We start from the raw sequence: 22,910 nt of genomic DNA, 5'->3' as shown, positions 1-22,910 counted from the left end.
CATTTTTTGCCTCCCGAAACCCTGCCCCCTTCACCAAAACGGCCGTGCAGAGCCTTATGGGGGCTTTCAGAGAACTCTGGGGGGCTGGAGAGGGCAGAAATGAGCAAAAAATGGGCTGTGTTTTGCTCAATTCCCCCCCCCCCCCAATCCCCAGGAGCACTCTACAAGCTCCCTAAAGGCTATGTATGCCCTTTTGGGGGGGGGCAAAAAACAGGCCCGTTTTTGCAAAAAATGGGCCATTTTTTTTGCTCGGGGGGGGGGCAGGAGCACTCTACAAGCCTCCTAAGGGCTATTCATGCCCTTTTTTTGAAAAAAACCCACCATTTTTGGAAGGTTTGCAGAATGCAAAAACGTTTTTTTTTAAATTTGCCTCTTCAAAACCTTGGTGCGTCTTATACTGCGAAAAATACGGTATGTAGATTTGCCTTCATTGAGGAGGGTTGTTGACGTTGAGCTCTTTATGCCCTAACCTAGGAAGACAACGCTTCTTCAAGAGATTCCAGGCCTTACTGGAAATCAGTAGCTCAACGGTGTGATAGGCAAGAGAAATATTACAGCCTATGAAAAGAACGGAAGGTGCTAATAAATAGATGCCGTTACTTAAAAACATTTTGTGTCCCCAACTGGATAAGCCTCACCCCTCGTGCCTGCCTCCTTCCGGTATTCACATGAGGTGGAAGAGGATACTTGACTACGATCAATCCCGGCCGTTCCAAAGGAGGCTGAAAAAACCTGAGGACCAGCACATTTTCAATAGGATATCCTGCCTCCTGGGGGGGGGAGGGGGGTGTCCACCATTGGACATTGGAGATGCCCAAAGAACAACTGGGATGGTATAAGATTTCCTGCCTTGAGCAGGGGGTTGGACTAGAAGACCTCTGGGGTCCCTTCCAGCCCTATGATTCTATGTCCTACATTTCAACTGGGAGCTACTGTCAGCCCTACAAGGCAGACCAGCCTAAGGAATTAAAAGGATAGAGAGGAAGTCCTTGAGTGAGGACCATAAGGGAGCCTGACTATCATGGTTGCAAGTTAAGATTGTCATAAAATGGGTTGGTCATGTGATTTTACCTTTTTTTTGCATAAAATTTAAGCAAATCACTCTGTCATTAAGCGAATTTTAATAGGTGGTCGTTAAGCGAACCAAGGGCTTGCTATGGCACTTTTGCCAATAATCGGAAGTGAGTGACATTCCTAAAACCTTGTCGTGTCATCTTGAGACACTGCAAACAGGTGTGAGTGCGACCTGGAGCCCCGACGATCGGAAGTTTGAATCTGGGTCAGAGGTGACCCCCAGGTAGGTCCACCTGGTCTCTCAATGACGGGCCATAAGTCAAGGACTACCTGTAGATCAGGGCTACCTTCATTGTAAAGTTCTAGTAACTCCCTCCTCCTCCTTCCCTTTAGATGAAGCAGACAGTCTCTAAGTGACTTTTTTGACCAGGGCTCAAGACTCTCTTATCTAAGTGTTGCCTTGGCGATGCTCTTCCTCCTGTCCTCCCTCTGCCCCCTTTGGCTGCACCGCACGGCAGTGCTGGCCAAGAGGTTCCCTCTGGTGGAGACTCCAGACCAAGTCTAACGGAAAGATAGCACAATAGGGGGAAGACTTTTTAACTGACCAGAAGCTTGTAACTAGAGCAGGCAAGGGAGAGATTTGTTTTCACTAACTCAAACTTAGTTTGGAATACTGTTCAGTGCTACTACAAGTGGTCCTCGACTTACAACAGTTCATTTAGTGACTGTTCAAAGTTACGAAGGCACTGAAAAAACTGAGTTGTCACCGTTTCTCAGAGTTATGACCTTTGCAATATCCCCATGATCATGTGATTCAAAACTCAGATGCTTGGCAACTGGTTCATATTTATGACGATTGCAGAGTCCCGGGGTCACGTGATCCCTTTTTGCGACCTTCTCCTAAGCAAAGTCAGTGGGGAATCCGGGTTCACTCAACAATCGGGTTGCTAACGTATCAACTGCAGTGATTCATGCAGATAGATACAGATGAACAGAGTTGGAAGGGACCTTGGAGGTCATCTAGTCCAACCCCCACCCACCCCCCACCCAAGCAGGAGACCCTACTACACCATCTCTGACGGATGGCAGTCCAGTCTCGTCTTGGAAGCTTCCAGTGATGAAGCTCCCACAGGTTCCAGAGGCAACTTCTGTTCCATTGGTTCATTGCTCTGTCAGAAAATTCCTCCTTGTATTCATTTAACAACTGTGGCAAGAAAAGTCATAAAATGGGGCAAAGTCCACTTAACGAATGTCTCACTTAACGGAAATTTTGGGCTCAGTTGTGCTCATAAATGAAGGACCCTCTGGATTATCACTAAGTGTAAAAGCATTTGGCCTGGACCAAAAAGAGAAGCAGGCAATGACTTACCGCCGTGATGATTTGTGTTTGCTGCTCTCTTCTTTCTCTCTGTGCCTCCTTTCCCGGTGACGATCTTCTCGCTCACGACTGCGATCTCTACTCCTGCGGTAGTCACGCTCAAAATCGTAACTGCGTTCCCGGCTATAATAGCGGTACCTGTCATCGTCACTAGGAGAGAAGAATGAAGTATGGGTGTCAGGCTCAAAAAATAAGAGCAACAGGTTGCTACTTCTGAGTAACAGAACAACAGAGTTGGAAGGGAACTTCGAGGTCTTCTAGCCCAACCCCTGCTCAAGCAGGACACCCTCTACCATTCCAGACAAATAGCTGCTCAATCTCTTCTTAATAATCTCCAGTGATGGAGCACCCACAACTTCTGGAGGCAAGTCATTCCACCGATTAATTGTTCCCAGTGTCAAGCTTCTTTCCTTGATTAGTTTCCATCCATTGATTCTTGTCCTGCCCTCAGGTGCTTTGGAGAGCAGATTGACCCCCTCGTCTTTGTGGTAGCCCCCCAAATACTGGAAGACTGCTATCATGTCATCCCTAGTCCTTCCCTTTGTTAGACTTTACTTCGCTGTTTGCCTGCAGACAAAATCTTGCCAGACTAAAGCCAGACTATCTGCATAAATATGGATATACTCCATGAACCAAGGCCATCTTGATCCTCTTCGTGCCTACCAGACGTTCCAAGCTCCACTGCCCCTTTGCCCGGTGGGGGGGGGGGGGGGGGGCTCCAAGCTATATTCCACCATATCAGAACAGGAGTGGGGAGGTGACTCAGTCTTCCAGCTGATTTCGGATTTAGGGTGGCCATACATGGGGTGAACAATCTTAATTTTTTGAAGGAACACAGCAATCTATGACATGTCTATACAGTGCAGGAACTGACTGGGAGAGACAGGAATTTCACACTCTGAACTTGAGAATCAAATAACAGGTGTCCCCATTTTTAAAATGCTAATCCTGGCAAACCATCTGGGAGGTCTTAAGGAAGGGGATGTGTGAGCAGTTTGTCTCTCAAAAGCTTCCTCTTCCATTTCTACTTTTAAACCCAAATACATGCGTTTAAAAGCTGAAACCCAACTGAAAGCCTATCATTATGGCCTCAGGAAGTCTCAACCTGGCTATTCATTTCTTGTCGCTGTGGTTTCTTCTTAGAATTTCCATTTGTGATACTTTGTGGGTTTAACACTAAGGTGTCAAAATAACTTGACTTGGCTGCCAAGAAAAGCTGACTTATGCATGTGCAATTTTGCTAAGTTTATCTCTTAACAGCTAGGAGGTAATCTCCCTTCCCAGCTCTTTCTCCATTAGTTCCCCCTTGGTCTTGTGACATGTGACTCTGAAATACAAGCCCAGATCCTGCACCTGCTGATTGCTGACCAGGAAAAAAAGATAGGACAGAAAGAAAACAATGGGTACAGGTAGTCCTCACCTTACAACCATTCATTTAGTGACCATTCAAAGTTACAACAGCTTTGAAAAAAGGACTTATGACTGTTTTTCACACTTATGACCATTGCAGCATCTCCATGGCCGTGTGATTGGAAGTCAGCCACTTGGCAACGGGTCCATATTTATGACGGTTGCAGCATCCCAAAGTCATGTGATTACCTTATGCAACCTTCTCACAAGCAAAGTCAAGGGGGAAGTCAGATTCACTTAACAACATGCTAACAATCCTGGCAAGAAAGGTCATAAAATGAGACAAGCCTCACTTACCAACTATCTTGCTTAACAACATAAACTTTGGGCTCAATTGTGGTCCTACGTCAAGGATCGCTTGTATGTTTATTGTAGTGATTACGTTGTGATTCCAGCATCCGTTTCAAATTTGAGTTATGTAGCTGTACCATGCGTAATATTGTGGCAGAAGCACACTCACTTGCTGTATTCACTTGTGGTGGGTGTCCGGTCGCGCTCTCGCTCCCTCTCTCTCCTTGAGCCTGCGTATTCCCAGTGGCTGCTGTCCGAAGCACTGGAGGCCTTGTCCACTGTGGTCACCCAGGGAGTGTGGGACGTCGAAATGGGTGGGTAGGTGATGAAACCTGAATCTAGAGAGAAACCGCAGAGCTTTGCGTCAGCTGGAGAGGACAGGAACTATGTCATCTGCCAGGAAAGTAGAAATAACGTCAGCTTTGTTAGGGAAGGGAAATTTGATCAGTCTACTAAACGCTGCAAGTATATTCAGCTCAAACTCAATCAGGGAAGTGGTTCTGTTCATATAGTTCGTGTGTCAGAAGTTGGATTCAGCAGGTTCTGACAAGTTCTGGAGAACCGATAGCGGAAATTTTGAGTAGTTCAGAGAACTGGTAAATACCGCCTCTGACTGGCCCCGCCCCCATCTATTCTCTGCCTCCCGAGTCCCAGCTGATTGGGAGGAAATGGGGACTTCGCAGTATCCTTCCCCTGCCACACCCACCAAGCCACGCCCACAGAACCGCTAGTAAAAAAAAATGAATCCCACTATTGTGTGTGTGTGTGTGTGTGTGTGTGTCTCCAAATGTGGCAACTTTACGGCTTGCGGAAGTAGGATTGACTGGCTGGGGAATTCTGGGAGTTGAAGTCCACAAGTCTTAAAGTTACCAAGTTTTTGCCAAGTTGCTAACACAGAGAAGGGCTAATCTTGCTCCTTATTTTAGAAAGCACCTTTCCAGAAAATACGGGGACAGGAAGATGAATATAGCCAATGAGGAGCTGCTGAATATGAATATGAGCAATGGTGAACTGATTCCTGACCAATATGTTGAATGTATCCTCCTTCCATTTTTATCCAGCAGTGTACAGGCAGGTCTCAGATTGCTTTGCTCCTCCAGAAAATTAAGATGTTCACCTCATGGATGGCTAACCTAAATCAGAAATCCACTTGATTTCAGCGAATGACCTCCCTCCCCACTCCTGATGTAGTGGAGTGTAGTCTGGAGTCCCAGGAGGGACCCCCCCTCCCCCGGGGACAAAGGGACAGTGTCACTTGGAATGTCTGGTAGGGAGGAAGAGGATCAAGATGGCCTCTTGATTCATGGAATATATCCATATTTATGCAGATAGTTGCTTTAGTCTGGCAAAATTTTGTCTGTAGGTGAACAATGAAGTAAAGACTAACAAAGGGAAGGACTTGGGGCGACATGATAGCAGCCTTCCAATATATGAGGCAGGAAGAGGATCAAGATGGCCTCTTGATTCATGGAAGTATATAAGTAGTTCATTTAGTGACTGTTCAAAGTTATAATGACAGTGAAAAATGTGACATGACCATTTTTCACACTATCATTGCCACATCCCCATGGTCACATGATCAAAATTGGGATGTTTAGAAACGAACTCATATTTATGAAGGTTGCAGTATAGTGTTCCAGGTTCCTATGATCACTTTTTGCAACTTTCTGACAGTCAAAGACTCAATAACTCTGGCAAGAACAGTCGTAAAATGGGGCAAAATTCACTTAACAAATGTTTCACTTAGCAGTGTAAATTTTGGGCTCAGTTGTGGTTGTAAGCCAAGGACTACTTGTATTCATATTTATGCAGATAGTTGATTTAGTCTGGCAAAATTCTGTCTGTAGGTGAACAATGAAGTAAAGTCTAACAAAGGGAAGGACTTGGGGCGACGTGATAGCAGCCTTCCAATATATGAGGGGCTGCCACAAAGGAGAGGGGCTCCACCTGTTCTCCACAGCACCTGAGGCCAGGACAAGAGGGTGATAGATCAGGTGTTTTATCAGCGGCAAGAGCCTGCACCGCTGGAGCATCAGGCAGTCTCCAAGGATAGCCCCAGCTGGAGAAAACCCCCACTGATCCTCTCTTCTGGAGAAAGAAGCCCATCTAAAGTGAAGGAAGATCAGACAGGATTTCCCAGTTGGAAAACAGGATAGATTCCAGATTCTGTTTTCTCAAGAAAGGAGGTTAAAAATAACCCAGTGTGGTTTCATGGGGCTCACCGCTTCCTTTAAAGCGCCCGACCCTCTCGGTCAGGTCGGGAGGCAGCCATCCGTACGGCTGAAGTGATCACCGTATCCACGCTCCTAAGAGTCACGATATATGACCACAACTGAGCCCCAGATTTCTGCTGCAGAGCAAGTTAAGTGAGTTTTGCTTCATTTCACAGCCTTCCTTGCCAGAGTTGTTAAATGAACCATTGCAGTTGCCAAGTGATTCTGGCTTCCCCATTGACTTGGCTTGTCAGAAGGTTGCAAAGAGATCCAGGAGGTGAGATCCTGGACGCTGCAAATAAGACCCAGTTGCCAAGCAGCCAAATTTTGATCACGTGACTCTGGGGATGATGAAAGCCATGTGGAAAATGCTCGTCTTTTGCTTTTTTCAGTGCCACTGTAACTGAACGGTCCCTGAATGAATCGGTGTAAGTCGACGGCTACCTCTAGTCCTACCCAACACACCTGTTGGTGCAGCCTCTGGGGATTTGAATCAAAGGCTAATGAAAATAAGCTTCAGGGTGTCAAGAGGAACTTCGGTGCTGTGTGGATGAGGTCTAGTTCTCAACCTCTTCACGTGGTTTGCTTATAGATGTTCATTATAAAGACAGGAAACTATGGCTGAGCTCTTAGGGTGGCAAACTCTTCTTACCCTTCGGGAGGGACGTGAAAACCTGGCTCTTTGCACAGGCATCGGGCTAGGAGGGAAATGAATCTGGAGAATCAAAGGTCTAGAATTGGTGGGAGGCTGGAATGCTGTGATAGGATACAGAATGGTATTGGGGGATTTTGTGGGTTATATATGAGCCACGGTGGCGCAGTGGTCAGAGTGCATTCCTCCAGGTTACTTCTGCTGACTGCCATTTGGCACTTTGAGTCTCGCCAGGCTCCAGGTTGACTCAGCCTTCCACCCTTCCAAGGTCAGTAAAATGAGGACCCAGATTGTTGGGGGCAACAGGCTGATCCTGTAAACCGCTTAGGGAGGGCTGTAAAGCACCATTAAGCGGTATATAAGTCTTAAGTGCTATTGCTATATTTATTCTGATTTCATGGAATGTTGTGAGCTGCCTAGGATTTTCAAGTACGGGACAGGTGGCTATAAATGCTTTCTAAACTAATCAATAAACCTCTTTCGATCAACTTTAAGCCCAGAACGCTCTGAGACTAATCTCACTCCGCTACTACCTGGTTCACATCAAGCATAACAGAAGGGCAACACCCACCACCCCTGAAGAAGAAGGGAGTTGGACTAGAAGACCTCCAACTCTGTTATTTTGAAATGCCTTCTGTAAAGCATCAAGAGGGGGGGAGACTCTTCTTGCCCACTTCAGACGCTGGCATGGCTGAGGAATAGTCCACAAGTCTTAAAGTTGCCAAGGGTGGAGATCCCTGCACTGGAGGCCCAAAGACTGAGTTCCCTTTAAACCTTAATCACAAATGAAGAAGCTTTCTTGTCCCTCTGGCTCCTGTATGTCCTCCCTCATTAAGCAAATTGGGAGTTGAAAGCAGAGAGGGCTTTCCTAGTCAGGCAGAAATTTAAATTCAAGCATCTACTCAAGCAAGTTTTCTATTAACATGACCAGGCCCTTCAGTCTCTTCTCAGGGGACTTCAATCCCTTGATGTCTTCAAGTCCTTCTCTGCAGCTGTTCCATCTCAACCAAATCCTTCTTAAATTATGGTGCTGAGAACCAGGCACAGTGATTGAGTGGGGTCAGTTGCAGTTAAAAGGAGGTTTGGAAGTTGTTTTCAAGCAAATAGGCCATCCATTAATCAAATTCCTTCAGAACTGGGCAGAACAAAAGAGGAATGGAAGAATGTGCATCTTCTACTTCTATCTTCCCACAGGCCTGACACTAGTTTTAAATGAAGGAGATGTTTACAACCCCAAGCATTCAAATATTTGGAAAGCTGCTAGGATAAGTAGCTCCAACCTGTCCCAGACTGTTGCAACTATCATGAGTAATGGCTTCCTTAGGCCAAAGAGGGAGAACTATTACGCCCCTATAGAAGCTCCCTATCTTGATGTCAAAAGTCCTCTTGTCCTGCAGGACATTTTGCCATTGCAGTGGTGGTTAAAGCATTTACTCACTTCCCCCTGGCCTCCAAAGAGAGAGTTTGTCAGTTCCGAGTATCACTTGAGGGTAAAATATGTCTCAGTGTCTCCTTTTGCCACAAATCCTGTTTAATGATAGTTCCCGCTATGGCAAATGTTAAGAACTTTCTTTCCTGGAGCTTTTGTCCTTCTGTCCTTGACAAGAGTTCAGCTAAACTATATGGCGCTCACTGAACACTGTAATAAATACTTCCTAATGTCAAGGCGGTCACCATATCACTGATCCCCAGTAAGTCCTTCAGGATGAAGGCCAAGAAGCTCTCAGCGTGATGTCAAGATACCTCTTTGGAAAATTAGACTTACAGGAGGTGATACGGTTATCTCTATGTGTACATCAGTATCATTGAAGTGTCCTATATTATTTGACATAGTCTGGAGTCCTTGTGGTAACTCTTCCCATACAGGTGACTCCTCAATTCAGAAAAGTAATCATATAGAAATGCACAGAACTATGTATAACTTGCAATTGTTTTGCACAGACGTTTCTCTTTTTCTGCTGGAAAAGAAACCATGGCTTTAGCCTGAATGAAGAGTGTGTGTATTTCCACACATTCCTGACGAAGGTTAGTGAAAACAGGTGCCTAACAATAACGCAGGGGGCTCGTGAAAAGTAAATGCTGATCCATTGGGACACAATTTGGGATGGGATTTGGGGTCTTTTTCAGGTCACAAGAATAAGGCATATCTGGAAAGGCGAAAATCCTTGCAAATGAATTCATTGACGTGTGAGAGCATAGAAAATATCATTACAAAACTCCAGGTTAACAATTGTGTCGAAGAGAAGCCCTGAGGGAAGAAAGAAAGAGGACCAAGAGGCCCACATTCGGCAGCCTTGCAGGACGTTCTACTTTGGAGGAGAGGGCGGCCGACATCGGCCAAGGCAGGACAATCACAGAAGAGTCCAGAGCTGACCCCCAAGAGCTGAACTGGCCCATCCTTGTGACCCATCGTGGGTTGTGCAAAACAACAATCCACTCCGCCTATCGGCTGCAAGGGCTCGAAAGGGCTCACCTGTGGAGTTGTAGCCGAAGGGAGGTGGTTGCCGGTTGCTGTAGCTGGCAGGCTGGCTTTGGGGAGAGAGGGAGACAACACACAGGAAGGGTTAGCAACATCTAATTCCCACCATTAATTCAGGCTGAAAAATAAAATCACGAAGGGAAAGGATAATCCCACTTCCTCACTGGATTAGCTCTGTAAACAACACACTCCTTTCTTATAGTAGCCGTGGTGGCGTAGTGGTTAGAATGCAGGGTACTGCAGGGGACTTCCGCTGACTGACTGCTGCCAGCAGTTCCGCAGTTCGATTCCTACTGGTTCAAGGTGGACTCAGCCTTCCATCCTTCTGATGGGGACCCAGGTTGTTGGGGGCAAGAGGCTGACTCTGTAAACCGCTTAGAGAGGGCTATAAAGCTCTATGAAGTGGTATATAAGTACGATTGCTATGATTGTTCCCTGTATTCTTTATCCACTGCCTAAGCAAACATCTCTTGGTTAATCTATCCACTGGGACCAGCACGTTGGTGAGAAGGACTGAGCAATTCAAATAAAGACAGTCCTCAATTGCTAAGCAAGCCAGTTGTTAAGTGAATTGTGCTCCATTTTATGACCTTTCTTGCCACGGTTGTTAAGTGAATCACTGCAATTGTTAAGTTAGTAGCATGGTTGATACATAAATATGGCTTCCCCCTTTTGACTTTCCTTGTCAGGAAGTTGCCAAAGAGGATCACGTGACCCCAGGACAATCCAACCGCCATAAATACACACCACTTGACAAGCACCTGAATTTTGAACATGTAATTATGGGGATGCTGCAACAGTTGTAGATGTAAAAACTGGTCATAAGTCACTTTTCTTCAGTGCAGTTGATCACTAAATGAATTGTAAGTCGAGGACTATGTGCACTGAAGAACAAAGAGAAACCTGGGCAGATAAAGCCAGAGGAGAAATCCTGGTCTTCACAACCAAGTTGCCCGTGTGAAGCTTTCAAGCAGAGCCCAATGGCCCTTCCCTTCGCTCCGGTGGTTGCTCTTCAGCCACTGGAACCGTTGGACGTTTTCTCTGAAGGCAAAAGGGCCATCTCCCTTGGGACGTTTCCTCACAAGGGCCTGGAATTTCCTTATGAAGCCCCCTAAGCTCAGTTGTGATCATAAGTTAGGGACTATCTTTATTTGAATTGCTCAGTCCTTCTCACCCACATGCTGGTCCCAGTGGACAGATTAACCCAGGGATGTTTGGCTCCTGGGATTTCCCTATAGAGCCATTTTGCCACTCATTTATTGCATTGATTCCGAATGGCATGGCTCTTCATCTCCGGAAGCTCTTGCATTCACTGCTTATCAGGGGTGGATGCCAAGAATCAGTTCAATGATTGTGCAACATCTACAACCACATCAGTATTTCTCAACCTTGGCAACTTTTAAGACATGTGGACTTCAAATCCCAGAATTCCCCAGCCAGCATGATGCTTTCAGGCGAAGTATGAAATGTCAGTGTTATTTTAATATGCTATAGACTGAAATACCAAGGAAATGTGGCATTTTGGGCACCTTATAGATTTCCTAAGGAGTCTATAAAATGCCTGATTTCGCACACTGATGGCAAGAGTGAACTAGACAACTCGTGGTGCTGGGTCATGGTTTCAGAGAGATTTTCTGACCAGATTCCTCCATGCTTTCAATCATGGCAGAGTTCCTAAAAGATCTGGAAAAGTTCTTAAAAATCCAAGGAGATGCTTGTAGATGCCTCTGCCTTGAAAGTAGCTGAGGTCAGACTGAACAGCAGAGTCAAACATGGGTAGTAGAAGAGAGGAAATGCTTTACGGCATTTTGTATTAAGCCAGAAACTGCTTTATGATCATTTTTGTGTCATAAAGTGTTTTATAAAAATTGCCAAATTTCAATTCCTCAGGAGTCCTGGGTGTTGGGGCCTTCTGACAGGGAGCCCATCCGAAGGACCTTGGTGGAAACCGTTTTGTCCTACTTTGCAGGTTCACCCAGTTAAAGATGACAGATGCGAGAGTTTTAGTAATACAGGCAATCCTCGACTTACAACCACAATTGAGCCCAAAATTTATTTTGTTAAGCGAGAAATTTAAATGAGTTTTGCCTCATTTTACAACATTTCTTGCCACAGTTGTTAAGTTGTTAAGTGACTCTGGCTTCCCCATTGACTTTGGTTGTCACAAAAGGGGATCACGTGGCCCAGAACACAGCGACCGTCATAAATAGGAGCCAGTTGCCAAGCGTCTGAATTTTGATCACGTGACCCTGGGGAGGCTGCAACAGTCGTAAGTGTGAAAAATGGTCATGGGTCACGTTTGTTCAGTGCCATTGTAACTTTGAAGGGTCACTAAGTGAACTGTTGTAAGTTGAGGACTACCTCTATCCAGATTCACAAGCTGAGCGAGGGCCCATCTCCTTCTCACTTACCCATCCAGGGCTGGAATCAAGAGAGCGGGTGGAGGAGCCAGAGGAGGAGGAAACAGCCCTGTGAATAAGAAGGACACCAGCGACAGTCATGAGAAGACAGGATGGCCACTGGGTGACCCACCCTTTCTCTTTAGGGACCATCTTTTCCCTTCTATCTTCTTCCAGCAACTGAATCCCTTCACACAGAGGCTCCCCACATTGCACCTCCCTCCAGTTCTCTCAACTGGGAGCCACACGTGGGATAAACCTGGCCTAAGCAGGACACGTGGATCTGTCTGTCCAGGGGTTGGTGCCTTCCTTGGGGGGACTGATTGATCCGTGCAGAATAAATCAGAAAGATTTCTAATCGGGGAAGGTCGGGAACATCTGAAGAACAACTTCATTCTGGTGGCTTCAGAGAAGAATTAGCAGGGAATCCTTGACTTATGACCATAAATTGACCCCAAAATTTCTGTTGCTAAGTGAGATATTTGTGAAGTGAGTTTTGCTCTATTTTACGACCTTTCTTGCCACAGTTGCCAAGTGAATCACTGCAGTTGTTAAGTCAGTAATGTGGTTGTTAAGGGAATTTGACTCTCCCGTTGCCTTTGCTTGTGAGGAGGTTGCAAAAGGTGATCATGTGACCTCCGGGATATTGCAACCGTCATAAATACAAGTCAGTTTACAAGCATCTGAATTTTGATCACATGACCATGGGGACGCTACAACAGTCGTAAGTCTGAAAAACGCTCACTTTTTCAATGCCATTGTAACTTCAAACAGTCACTAAATGAACTGTTGAAGTCAAGGACTCCCTGTGCAGATTCTAGAAGGCTTGGGCTGTCCCAAACGAGGGAACGAGGGCAAAAGGTCCTGCCTAAAAAAGCAGGAAAGGCTCGTTCACTCAGGGGCTCCAGTCCAAAGACTCCCAGCATGGCTGATCCAGCAATCCCCAGATCCCAAGTAGCTCAGACTGGGGCAAATTGCTCTCCCAGGCTTTTCTAGGAAAGAGCCTTTATTTCCAAGAAACTAATGATAGTTATCCTACATGGGTACAGAAGAACTGCATGCCACATTTAAACCCAGTTTAAAATTAACTAGGATAAAGATCACAAAGATATACATGTGTGAATCTAAATCAAAATGGGGACATTCTGAAGAAGTCATTCTGATGCTTACACGTGGATGTGCCTTACGATGTTCCTTATTTCTTTAGATAATCTCACCTGACTTTAGTCCTTGGGTGGGGGAGCACGAGGTGATATTAGGGATGTGAGCTAGCCAGGGAAGTAGAAGCAATAAGGAATGGGAGGAGACCACATCAAACCACTTCTTGGTGAATGACAGTCCATGGAGACCCAGGAGTTGAGTTTGAGTTGAAGAAGAGTTCCTCTTTTAATCCCAATCTAAGCAATCCATTGGCAAGGCTGCCTGTTGCCTGTTCTGGACTGGCCTCTTTCCAATCTCCTCTGCAGAAACGGAGTTCTGCTAAGGAACGAATCCTCCTTCTGCTCCTCCTCATGCAATTTAAAAGCAAGAGCATCTCCAGTGTGACCCCAAGGCCATTCTCCGCCAGTGTCTGCTAGAAGAGACTTCTGGCTCAACTCATCAGAACTTCAAGACCAAGATTGTTTTGTGTCCTTGTTCCGACTTTAGTATCTGCACTAGCAGGACACCTACCTGGAGGATGGAGAGGCGGTGGGACAGAGGCAACTGGTGGCGGAGGAGGATGGAGAAAGTGGGGCGGAGGCCCACTTAATCCCGGAGGTGGGCCTGCCGGGGGCACAAATGGCTGTTGCTGAGGGGGCTGAGCAGGCTGGGTTTTGCTCCCATGGTCTCCAAGCACCTTTCAGAAGAGAGCACAGAGGAATAAGCAGGTTAGGACTTCAGAAAAAAAGAAACCTAGTCAAAGCAAGTCCCCAAGCAGGAAATGCATCAGGCTGCAACATCATGGGAATGCAGAAGGATGAAAGGAGGAGGCCCTGCGTGTTGAATTCAGCTTGACTTAAAAAAAAAAAACCCCAGCCAAACGAAATCAACCCCGAAGGAGACTTGGAAGGCCTCGTGCCGGTGGGCCTGAACGAGACTTCCAAGGTTCCAGAGCTCCCGTGTAGGTACCTATCCCTTCATTCATTTGCCTAATTCATTTCAGAGTTCAGATTTCATTGCTGCAGAGTGAAAGTTTTTGAAGCCAGGTAGCCCTTGACCTATGACCACAATTCAGCCCAAAATTTCTGTTGCTAAGCGAAACATTTGTTGAGTTTTGCTCCATTTTACAACCTTCTTTGCCACAATTGTTAAGTGAATCACTGCAGTTGATAAGTTAGTAACACGGTTGTTAAATGAATCTGTCTTGTCCGTTGACTTTGCTTGTCAGAAGGTTGCAAAAGGGGATCATATGACCACGGGACACTGCAACCGCTGTAAGTATGAGTCAATTGCCAAGCACCCAAATTTTAATCACATGACCATGGGGATGAGGTAAGGGTCCTAGGTGTGAAAAATGGTCATAAGTAATTTTTTTCAGTGCTGTTGTAACTTCGAACCGTCACTAAACAAACTGTTATAAGTTGAGATGTCAGGCCTGCAAGCCTTCTTTTCCTTTTGGGACTTTAGGCCTGCCACACTTTATATTATTCTATTATGCATTTTCTATTGTGGGGAAATGGGAGGGGGGATTATACTGAGTTGGGTGATATGTAGCCATAACAAAATTCTTTCTAGGAAGCCAAGGTCATCTTTTGTGTCTACACCTGGCCGGAACTGGATGGGTGGAAGCTGCTAGCGTGGCAGTGGCGGATTGGACCATGGGATGGACTTGTGGGTGTGGGGGCAAGATCTTGAATTTTCAACTGGGTGGAAAAACTTCAGATTTGGGTTTTTCCAGATGTGCCAATATGGCTCTCTTAATAAATTGGAACTTTGAGGAATCTTTTGCCTTTGACTCCGATTTACTTTTGGATGCTATTTGGAATCCTGACACAAGGTCTACCACCAGATGAAGACTGCCTCTTCACTGATGATATTACTTAGTTTGGGTCACGAAGCCCCTGCAAGGAAACAGCCAAGCTCAGAGAGCAGCCAGGATCCTTCATTTCAACCCTGAGCTACAAATATTTGCCTCTTTTTACCTGAACATCTCAAGAGGCAGAAATATTCCAGGACTGAAATAAGAACGACGAGACCTTTCACATCACTAAAGGTCTCAGGAGGGGATCAAACTATTCTCCAGAGCACCAGAGGGCAGGAAAGAAGCAATGGATGGAAGCTAACCAAGGAGAGAAGCAACCTAGAACTAAGGAGGAACTTCCTGATAGTGAGAACAATCAACCAGTGGAACTCCTTGCCTCCAGAAGTTGTGAATGCTCCGACAATGGCAGTTTTTAAGAAGAGGCTGGAGAGCCGTTTATCTGGAATGGTCATGGGCTTCCTGTTTGTGCAGGGAGTTGGACTACAAGACCTCCAAGGTCCCTTCCCTCCCACTCTGTTGTTCTATGTTCTATTTATGTGGTTCCTGGTTGGGGTAGTTTTTAGTTGTTAATTAGGGAGTTGATGGCTGACTATTAAATCATTTAACAATCATGAGCCCCAAAGCTTGGAAGAATAAACATTGGTCTTAATAACTGAACTAAGATTGGATTCTGCAACATTATCCTGGGATGGATGTATTTACCTTCAATCGCACCAGGTTCCATTAATAATATCCAGGTGGGTGCAGTTCGGACCCAGTGGCCTTGCTTTGAAGACGGGGTATTTTTCTTTTGGGATATGTGTTGGTGAAGTTCTGCATCATCTCCTAACTGACGTCACATATTTTGGATATGTCCAATCAATTCAGGAAAGAAATACTAGAAATTATAGATTACTCACATACTTTTTCAAGCATGGTTACTGCAAAAATAGTGCTGTATGAGATTTTATTTACAGGAGATTTATAAACCTAGAATGTGGAGAGAGGGAAGGAAGCAATCCCCTCTCAATTTGAAAACAGCATTTAAAAGAAAGAACCGGTTATAGCAATGGTTAGATCATTTATAATTTGAGGAAACCAAAAAGAAAGATGCCGGTAGAGTTACAGAAAATATGATTTTGGGATGTACTATGTTGAGAGAGATCTTCAGATGATGTTCGACATACTGTAGTTTGAAAGAAGAGAAACATTTTAAAATGGAATAAAGAGGAGGAAAATCTAACCTTGCGTACAAAGATATAGAGTAACAGAATAACAGAGTTTGAAGGGACCTTGGAGATCTTCTAGTCTAACCCCTTGCTCAAGCAGGAGACCTTACACCTTTTCAGGCAAATGGCTGTCCAATTTCTCCTTAAAAACCTTCTGTGATGAAACACCCACCACTTTTTGAGACAAGCCATTCCAATGGTTCTCCGTGTCAGGAAATTTCTCCTTACTTCTAGGTTGAATCTTTCTTTCACAATCTTCCACCCGTTACTTCTTATCCTGCTTCAGATGCTTTGGAGAATTGGTTGATGTCCTCCTCTCTGTGGCAGCTCCTCATATATTGGGAGCTGCTATCAGTCACCCCTGGTCCTTCTCTTTGTTAGACTTTACTTGCCTACAGGCAGAATCTTGCCACACTAAAGTAACTATCTGCATAGATATGAATATACCCCATGAATCAAAAGGCATTTTGATCCTCTTCTTTGTTAGACTAGACAAACCGTATTTTTCGGAGTATAAGACACACCTTTTTCTCCCCTAAGGGAGGGTGAAAATTGGGGTGCATCTTATACACTGAATGTAGCCCCACACACCCACCGTCCCCCACCCTTTGGCCTCTGCCTCCCAGCAATTTACCTCCTTGCAGCAAATGGGGAAAATGGGGCTTGTGGAAGCTGCAATAGGCTATAGCAATCCTTGCAGCCTGAAACAGCTGATGATCCCATGCTTTAGGCCCATGCTGAAATTGAAAATGAAACTTGCTGTTTGCTCCGCGAGGCAAATTGCTGGGAGGCAGAGGCAGATTTTTTTTTCTTGTGCTAATCAGGCTGTTTGCTGCAAGGAAGTAGGTCAATAACTATAAATGACTATAGAATGTTCAAATTATTAGACTTATTTTTTAAAGACTCCTTTATTATTGTTCTAGACCAGTGGTCGGCAAGCCGCGGCTCGCGAGCCACATGCAGCTCTTTACACACTTTAATGCGGCTCTTCTGTGTGCCGGGCGCCCGCTCCCCTCCCTCCTCTCGGGCACTTCAAAACAAGCGCCCCTTTTTCTTTTTTCTTTTCGACCCACAATGATTAGGGAGGATCCTGAAGTCAGGCAGGGACGAGAAGCGAGGAGGCAGAAAAAGAAACGGAGGTCAAGGAGCTTCCCCCCGCCCCCTCCCAGCAAAAATCTAACCGGGGAGCCGGGCGGGCAGTAGCAAATGCCGCGTGATCGGTTAATTTGCTACTGCCCACGCGGCGTGATCGGCTAATTTGCTACTGCCCGCCCGGCTCCCCGGTTAGATTTTTGCTGGGAGGGGGCGGGGGGGGGAAGCTCCTTGGCCTCCGTTTCTTTTTCTGCCTCCTCGCTTCTTGGGGCTCCACCAATGGGGGAGCAAGGCCCGCCCAGCGCCAGGCTTTGGGCTAACACAGAGGTCTGCAAAGTTGGCTGTTTTAAGACTGGTGGACTTCAATTCTCAGAATTCTGGGAGTTGAAGTCCACCAGTCTTAAGAGCCAATTTTGCAGATCCCTGGGCTAATATGATTGATACCCTTGGTGGACTTCAATTCTCAGAATTCTGGGAGTTGAAGTCCACAAGTCTTCAAGCTGTCAGGTTTGAAGACCCTGGTTTTTTTTTTCTAAAGGGTTAGGGGTGCAAGGGTCTTGCAACTTGACAGCTTTAAGACTTGCACACTTCAATGCCAGAGTTCCTGAGCCAACATGACTGGAGGAGGAATTCTGGGAGTTGAAGTCCACAAGTCTTAAAGCTGTCAGGTTTGAAGACCCCTTGGGTTTTTTTTCCTAAAGGGTTAGGGATGCAAGGATCTTGTAACTTGACAGCTTTAAGACTTGCGTGCTTCAAATGCCAGAGTTTATTGAAACTAAAAACAGTGTACCATCCTATGTATTTTCGGTTTTAAAAATGTGGCTCTCAAAATAAATTTCAATCGTGGTTTTGGCGAGATTTGGCTCAGTTGAAAAAAAAGGTTGCCCACCACTGTTCTAGACAACTTAACAAAATGAAGAAGCTTTTTAAAATAAATGCTTGATCTGAAGAGGCCCAGTGCTATTGTATCTCCTTTTAAATAGCAGAGAATAATGTATAGGTCCAGAAAGCCCCATCAATTTTAACAGCATCTGTACAAGTATAGTCTGAAATGTAACACTACAAACGGTGTATATTGTCTGTACTGTTTTCTGCTTGTTGCAAGGAGGCAAATTGCTGGGAGGCAGAAGCAAAAATTTTCCCCTTGTTTTTCTCCCCAAAAGCTAGGTGCCTCTTATACTTCGGAGTGCCTTATACTCCGAAAAATACAGAACTTACAGCAGCTTCCTCAACCGTTCATCATACAATTTAGCCTCCAGATGCCTTATCATCTTTGTTGCTCTTTTCTGCACGCTTTCTAGGGTCTCAGCATCTTTTTTACTGTATATTGTGGTGACTAGAAATGGCTACACTGTCCCAAGTGTGGTCTTATCCCAATCTGGAACGTCTAATCTGGATTGGAAGCTAAGAGCGTGCAAGGCCTGAGGTCCCCTTTTCAGTTCTCACCTGAATGGGATTTTCTTCAGAGGCGTGTTTATCACGCCGCCTTCCTTCCACCCTCCGGATGGTGCCAGCCTGTCCACCAATCACGTCGATTGTCCCGCCCAGTTTCCTGTTTCCAAAAGAAGACCCATTCAGCCTCAGCAGCTGATCTTGATCACATTGTTCTTCCTGCAACGCAGCTCATCCCTGGAGTAATGGATGCCATCAACACACTGTGTGATGATAACTTAAGTTCCAATACATTAACTCTCAAATTTCTTTTGTGCAATGTTGTGGGCATTTGCTTCCCAAATAGTTAAAGCTCCATAAAGCAGAATTTACTATAAAAAACAACCATCAGAAATTGACCTGCATCTTGCTTTTTGGGACGTTATTATATGCTATCCTAGAGACAGGAGCGTTACAATACTTTATCTAGCAGGAAACTGCTTGTGACATTGCTCACGGGTTCAAAATGTTCCAGAAACGTAATGCAGAGGTGTGCAACATGATATCTTGGATTTGCACCCAACACCAGCCGCCATCCCACAAAGCTTTCCTGGTGTCCACCAGCCTCCTTCTCCTTCCTTAGTTTTTTTTTAAAAAATAATAATAATACATCTATTTATTTCAGTGCCTCTAGGCCTCTATGATCCGCATTGAGAGTTACCTCTGGGACCATTTCTCCTCTGATGAGGGGTGTTTTGGGACAGCCATGCTTACTCCGGCAGCCATTTGGGGATTCGATGTCTCCTTGGGACCCTCCCTGCAACTGCATTCAACCCTCCAAAGGGTCCCCATCTCCAAAGCTGCCTATCCTTTCTTTAGAGCAGCGGTTGTCAATCTGGACAAGTTTAAGATGCACGGGCTTCAACTCAGCAACTTCAGCAAGGCCGAATGCTGGGGCATTCTGGGAGTTGCAGCCCATGCATCCTAAACTTTCTAAGATTGACGAAGTAAGATTGCTTTAGAGTCTGAACTATCTGCAGGGTGCCTGGGAATGAACCATATTTGCTCTGGGTGTCCATCTAGATCAGTCTTCCCTGGATGGGATGGGTCTGGCCTTCCCTGAATTCTTCTTTGCCTGGAAGCTTAAGATCCCTTCATCTGGAGAAGTTCAGGGTGCTGAGACAATTCATGGGGTACTTTAAGCTGCTGAAAATCCTGCAAATAAGGAAGCTGGAGACAAAGGCTTCAAACCCTCGAGAAAGCAAAAAGCTCTCAAAAAGACAGATGTCTCCCTTCCGTACCTGTTTGGAGGAGGTCCAGCTTTTATCCTTCCGCCAACGAGGGCAACAAAATCAGTTTTAAAATCCATCTTGATGATGTTATTCTCGGGTTCCTTCTCGGCATTGCCGGTTCTTCCTTGTTGAACCTTAAAAACAAAACAAAAAGCATTGCAGTGCCAAGACCAGCTTTGAAATCAGAGGTCTTTTCCCTTATCCTCCCACTGAAATCATCCGTTTTTCACTAACTGAAGGGGTCAGCTTCAAATGGAGAGATTCAGCAACACCCCCTCCTCCTCCTCTTCCCCCCCCTCTTCCTCCCCCTCCTCCTCCTCCTCCTCCTCCTCCTCCTCCTCCTCTTCCCCCCCTCTTCCTCCCCCTCCTCCTCCTCCTCCTCCTCCTCCTCTTCCTTCCCCTCCTCCTCCTCCCCCTCCTCCTCCTCCTCCTCCTCCTCCTCCTCCTCCTCCTCTCCAGGAGATGGAATTCTTCTCTGCAGCCGCCCCCACCCCCACCATCACAGTCACAGTTGGCCCTTGACTTGCAACCATTCGTTTAGCGACAATTTGAAACTACATCGGAAGTTTAAAAAGTGACCTACAACCATTTGGAAGCGGAGTTCTGGTGACTGGACTTCTTTTCTTTTTTGGTCTGAAACCTTTTGCTGCTTATCCAAGAGGCTCCTTCAGAGGAAGCTGGACTGAAAAAGCTAGTTGGAGAAGCAGGACCCTCACCCCAACCACCACTGCAGCTTCCCCACAGTCAAGTGGTCAGAAATTTGGGCACTTGGCCATTGGCATATACAGGTAGTCCTCGATTTATGACCCCAAAGGAGTCCACAATTTCTGTTTCTAAGTGAGACAGTTGCTATGTGCGTTTTGCCTCATTTTAGGAACTTTCTCGGCACAGTTGTCAAGACTGCAGTTGTTAAGTTAGTTAACAAAGTTGCTAAATGAATCAGGCTTCCCCGTTGAGGTCACAAAAGGGGATCACATGAGTCTGGGACAGGCAGCCGTCATAAACATGAGTCAGTTGCCAAGCATTTGAACTTTAATCAGGCAACCATCCAGATGCTGCAATGGTCGTAAATGTGAAAAACAGTCATAAGTCACTTTTTCATTGCCGTTGTAAATGCAGTCACTAAATGAACCGTTGTAGGACGAGGACTACCTGTATAGACGATGGTTGTGGCGTCCTGGGGTGCCTGGTGGCCATCTGGGATTTTCCCAGTTTCCAACAAGCAAAGTCAGTGGGGAAAACCAGATTCACTTAACAATTGCAAACCATTTGTTTAACAACCGTGGTAAAAGGTCATAAAGTTGGTTGTGACTCACTTAACAGTGGAAAATCTGATCTCAATTGTGGTCGTATGTCGAGGATTGTCTTTATAAAGCACCTTAAAGTGGAGAGGGGTTAGGATCTGTTGCCAAAGGGATGCAGATGGGTCTAATTTTTGATCTGGAACTCCTGAGCTTTCTGTGTTCACACGCTAGCTATTTCTATCGGACTGAAAAGCCCTCACATCTTTTTATACCTAGCCCTTTGCCAAGTCTTCTTTGGAAAGCGCAAGAGATGGCCCACTGAATTTTTCAAACTGTACATTCTGGTTTTTATTGTTTTTAATTAAGGTTAACATAGTACAAAATACAAATGAAAATAAGATGGTAGGGAAATGGGAAAGGAAAAGGAAGGCAAAGTATAAGATAAGGGGGGAAAGGAAAAGAAAAGCAATAACTTCAAACTTTTTTCAGCACAGTAGAATACAATATTTTTTATCTTCACACTCTTGGTAGATACCAGCCATTTCTATAACAATGACTAATCTAATTGGCATATTCCAGAGTTAAGATTTCACTGTTTTCTATCTCGAACACAAAGCTGGATATCGTCTTTTCTCTGACTGAAAGAAATAATTTTGCTCTCTCGGGGGACCCATCAGTCTTTCCATCCAGTTTTCTACTGTGCGAACAGATGATAATCCTAACTCTACATCTTAATACAGGAGGCAAACGTTTAGTGCTTTTTAATCTTAGCAGCTTTAATATGTGTGGACTTCAAACTCCCAGAATTCCCTAGCCAGCTTGCTTTGAGATGGGTGGATTTCTACTCCCAGAAGTTAACTGGGGAATTCTGGGAATTTGAGTCCAGGCATCTTAAGTTTGCTTGTGGTTTGGTCCAGGGAAGCACAGAAGGCTAGAAGCAATGTACTGCCTTTTGGACGTTCTTGTACAGGTAATCCTTGACTTACGACCATAATTGAGCCCAACATTTCCATTGCTAAGTGAAACGTTTGTTAATTGAATTTTGTCCTATTTTACGACCTTTCTTGCCTCTGTTTTTAAGTGAATGGCTGCAGTTGTTAAGTTAGTAACCTGGTTGTTAAGTAAATCGGGCTCCCTCATTGAGTTCGCTTATAAGAACATCACAAAAGTCGCATGACCTTGGGACGCTGGAACCGTCATAAATATGAGTCAGTTGCCCAGCATCCAGATGCTGAAATGGTCGTTAAGGGTGAAAAATGGTCATAAGTCACTTTTTTTCGGTGACATTGCAACTTTGAATGGTCATTAAACGAACAGTTGTAAGTCGAGGATTACCTGTGCATTATTACAGCCTTTGCGTCCCCCAGCCATTCCAAGCCCGTGCAGGTGGCTGCCTTCCTTGGGAAGCAAGGCGCCTGGAAGGAACCAATCTCCCAGCTCTGCCTTTTACCGTGATCTTGTTCTCGGTGCAGATGGGGACCGAAGGCTCCAGGCCAAGCTGAAGCCGGCGCTGCTTTTCACAGTAGGCTTTCCACGTTTCCTCGTTGAACCCGTAGTTGAAATAATCGGAAAGATCGGCCCCTGGAAAGAAACGAAACGGGTTAACGAAAAGGCTCTCCGGGGAAAGCCAGCTCTCCCGGCAGAAGGAACTCTCTGGGTGTGTGTGTGTGTGTGTGTGTGTGTGTGTGTGTGTGTGTGTGAAGTGGAACAGTGGCTTGGAGCAACTTCTTTTTGCAGCAGAGAAATCTTCTTTCGGGATTCCTCCACTAAAAATAAATAAAAGTTACCAGAAAGAAGAAAAGAAGAACCGCCAGGAGACGCTGGCATAGGACACACCTAGTTCAGGGATCTCCAAACTTGGCAACCTTAAGGCTTGTGGACTTCAACTCATGGCTGGCTAGGGAA

At 45.5% G+C, this 22,910-nt stretch overlaps 1 protein-coding gene across 2 annotated transcripts in view; it reads right to left on the bottom strand.

The window, feature by feature from the left end:
• Positions 1-22,910, bottom strand: part of LOC309397824 (pre-mRNA 3'-end-processing factor FIP1-like) — a 40,571-nt gene that overhangs the window by 3,482 nt on the left and 14,179 nt on the right. For both annotated transcript variants that reach the window (XR_014176317.1, XM_081964189.1), the window contains exons 7-14: positions 22,456-22,586; positions 19,771-19,895; positions 18,545-18,650; positions 13,508-13,673; positions 11,849-11,906; positions 9,432-9,487; positions 4,263-4,431; positions 2,384-2,542 (exon numbers count right to left, since the gene is read on the bottom strand). Coding sequence is in view for 1 of the 2 variants with exons in the window: in XM_081964189.1 (XP_081820315.1) it covers positions 2,384-2,542; positions 4,263-4,431; positions 9,432-9,487; positions 11,849-11,906; positions 13,508-13,673; positions 18,545-18,650; positions 19,771-19,895; positions 22,456-22,586 (970 nt within the window). In the remaining variant the exon portion in view is untranslated. The remainder of the gene's footprint in view (positions 1-2,383; positions 2,543-4,262; positions 4,432-9,431; positions 9,488-11,848; positions 11,907-13,507; positions 13,674-18,544; positions 18,651-19,770; positions 19,896-22,455; positions 22,587-22,910) is intronic.

The sequence above is a fragment of the Natrix helvetica genome, assembly GCF_964273705.1.
Source record: "Natrix helvetica genome assembly, chromosome: 11".
Classification (NCBI taxonomy): Eukaryota; Metazoa; Chordata; class Lepidosauria; order Squamata; family Natricidae; genus Natrix; species Natrix helvetica.
The sequence above is the reverse complement of the archived record's forward strand: the minus strand, read 5'-3'. Positions and strand labels throughout refer to the sequence as shown.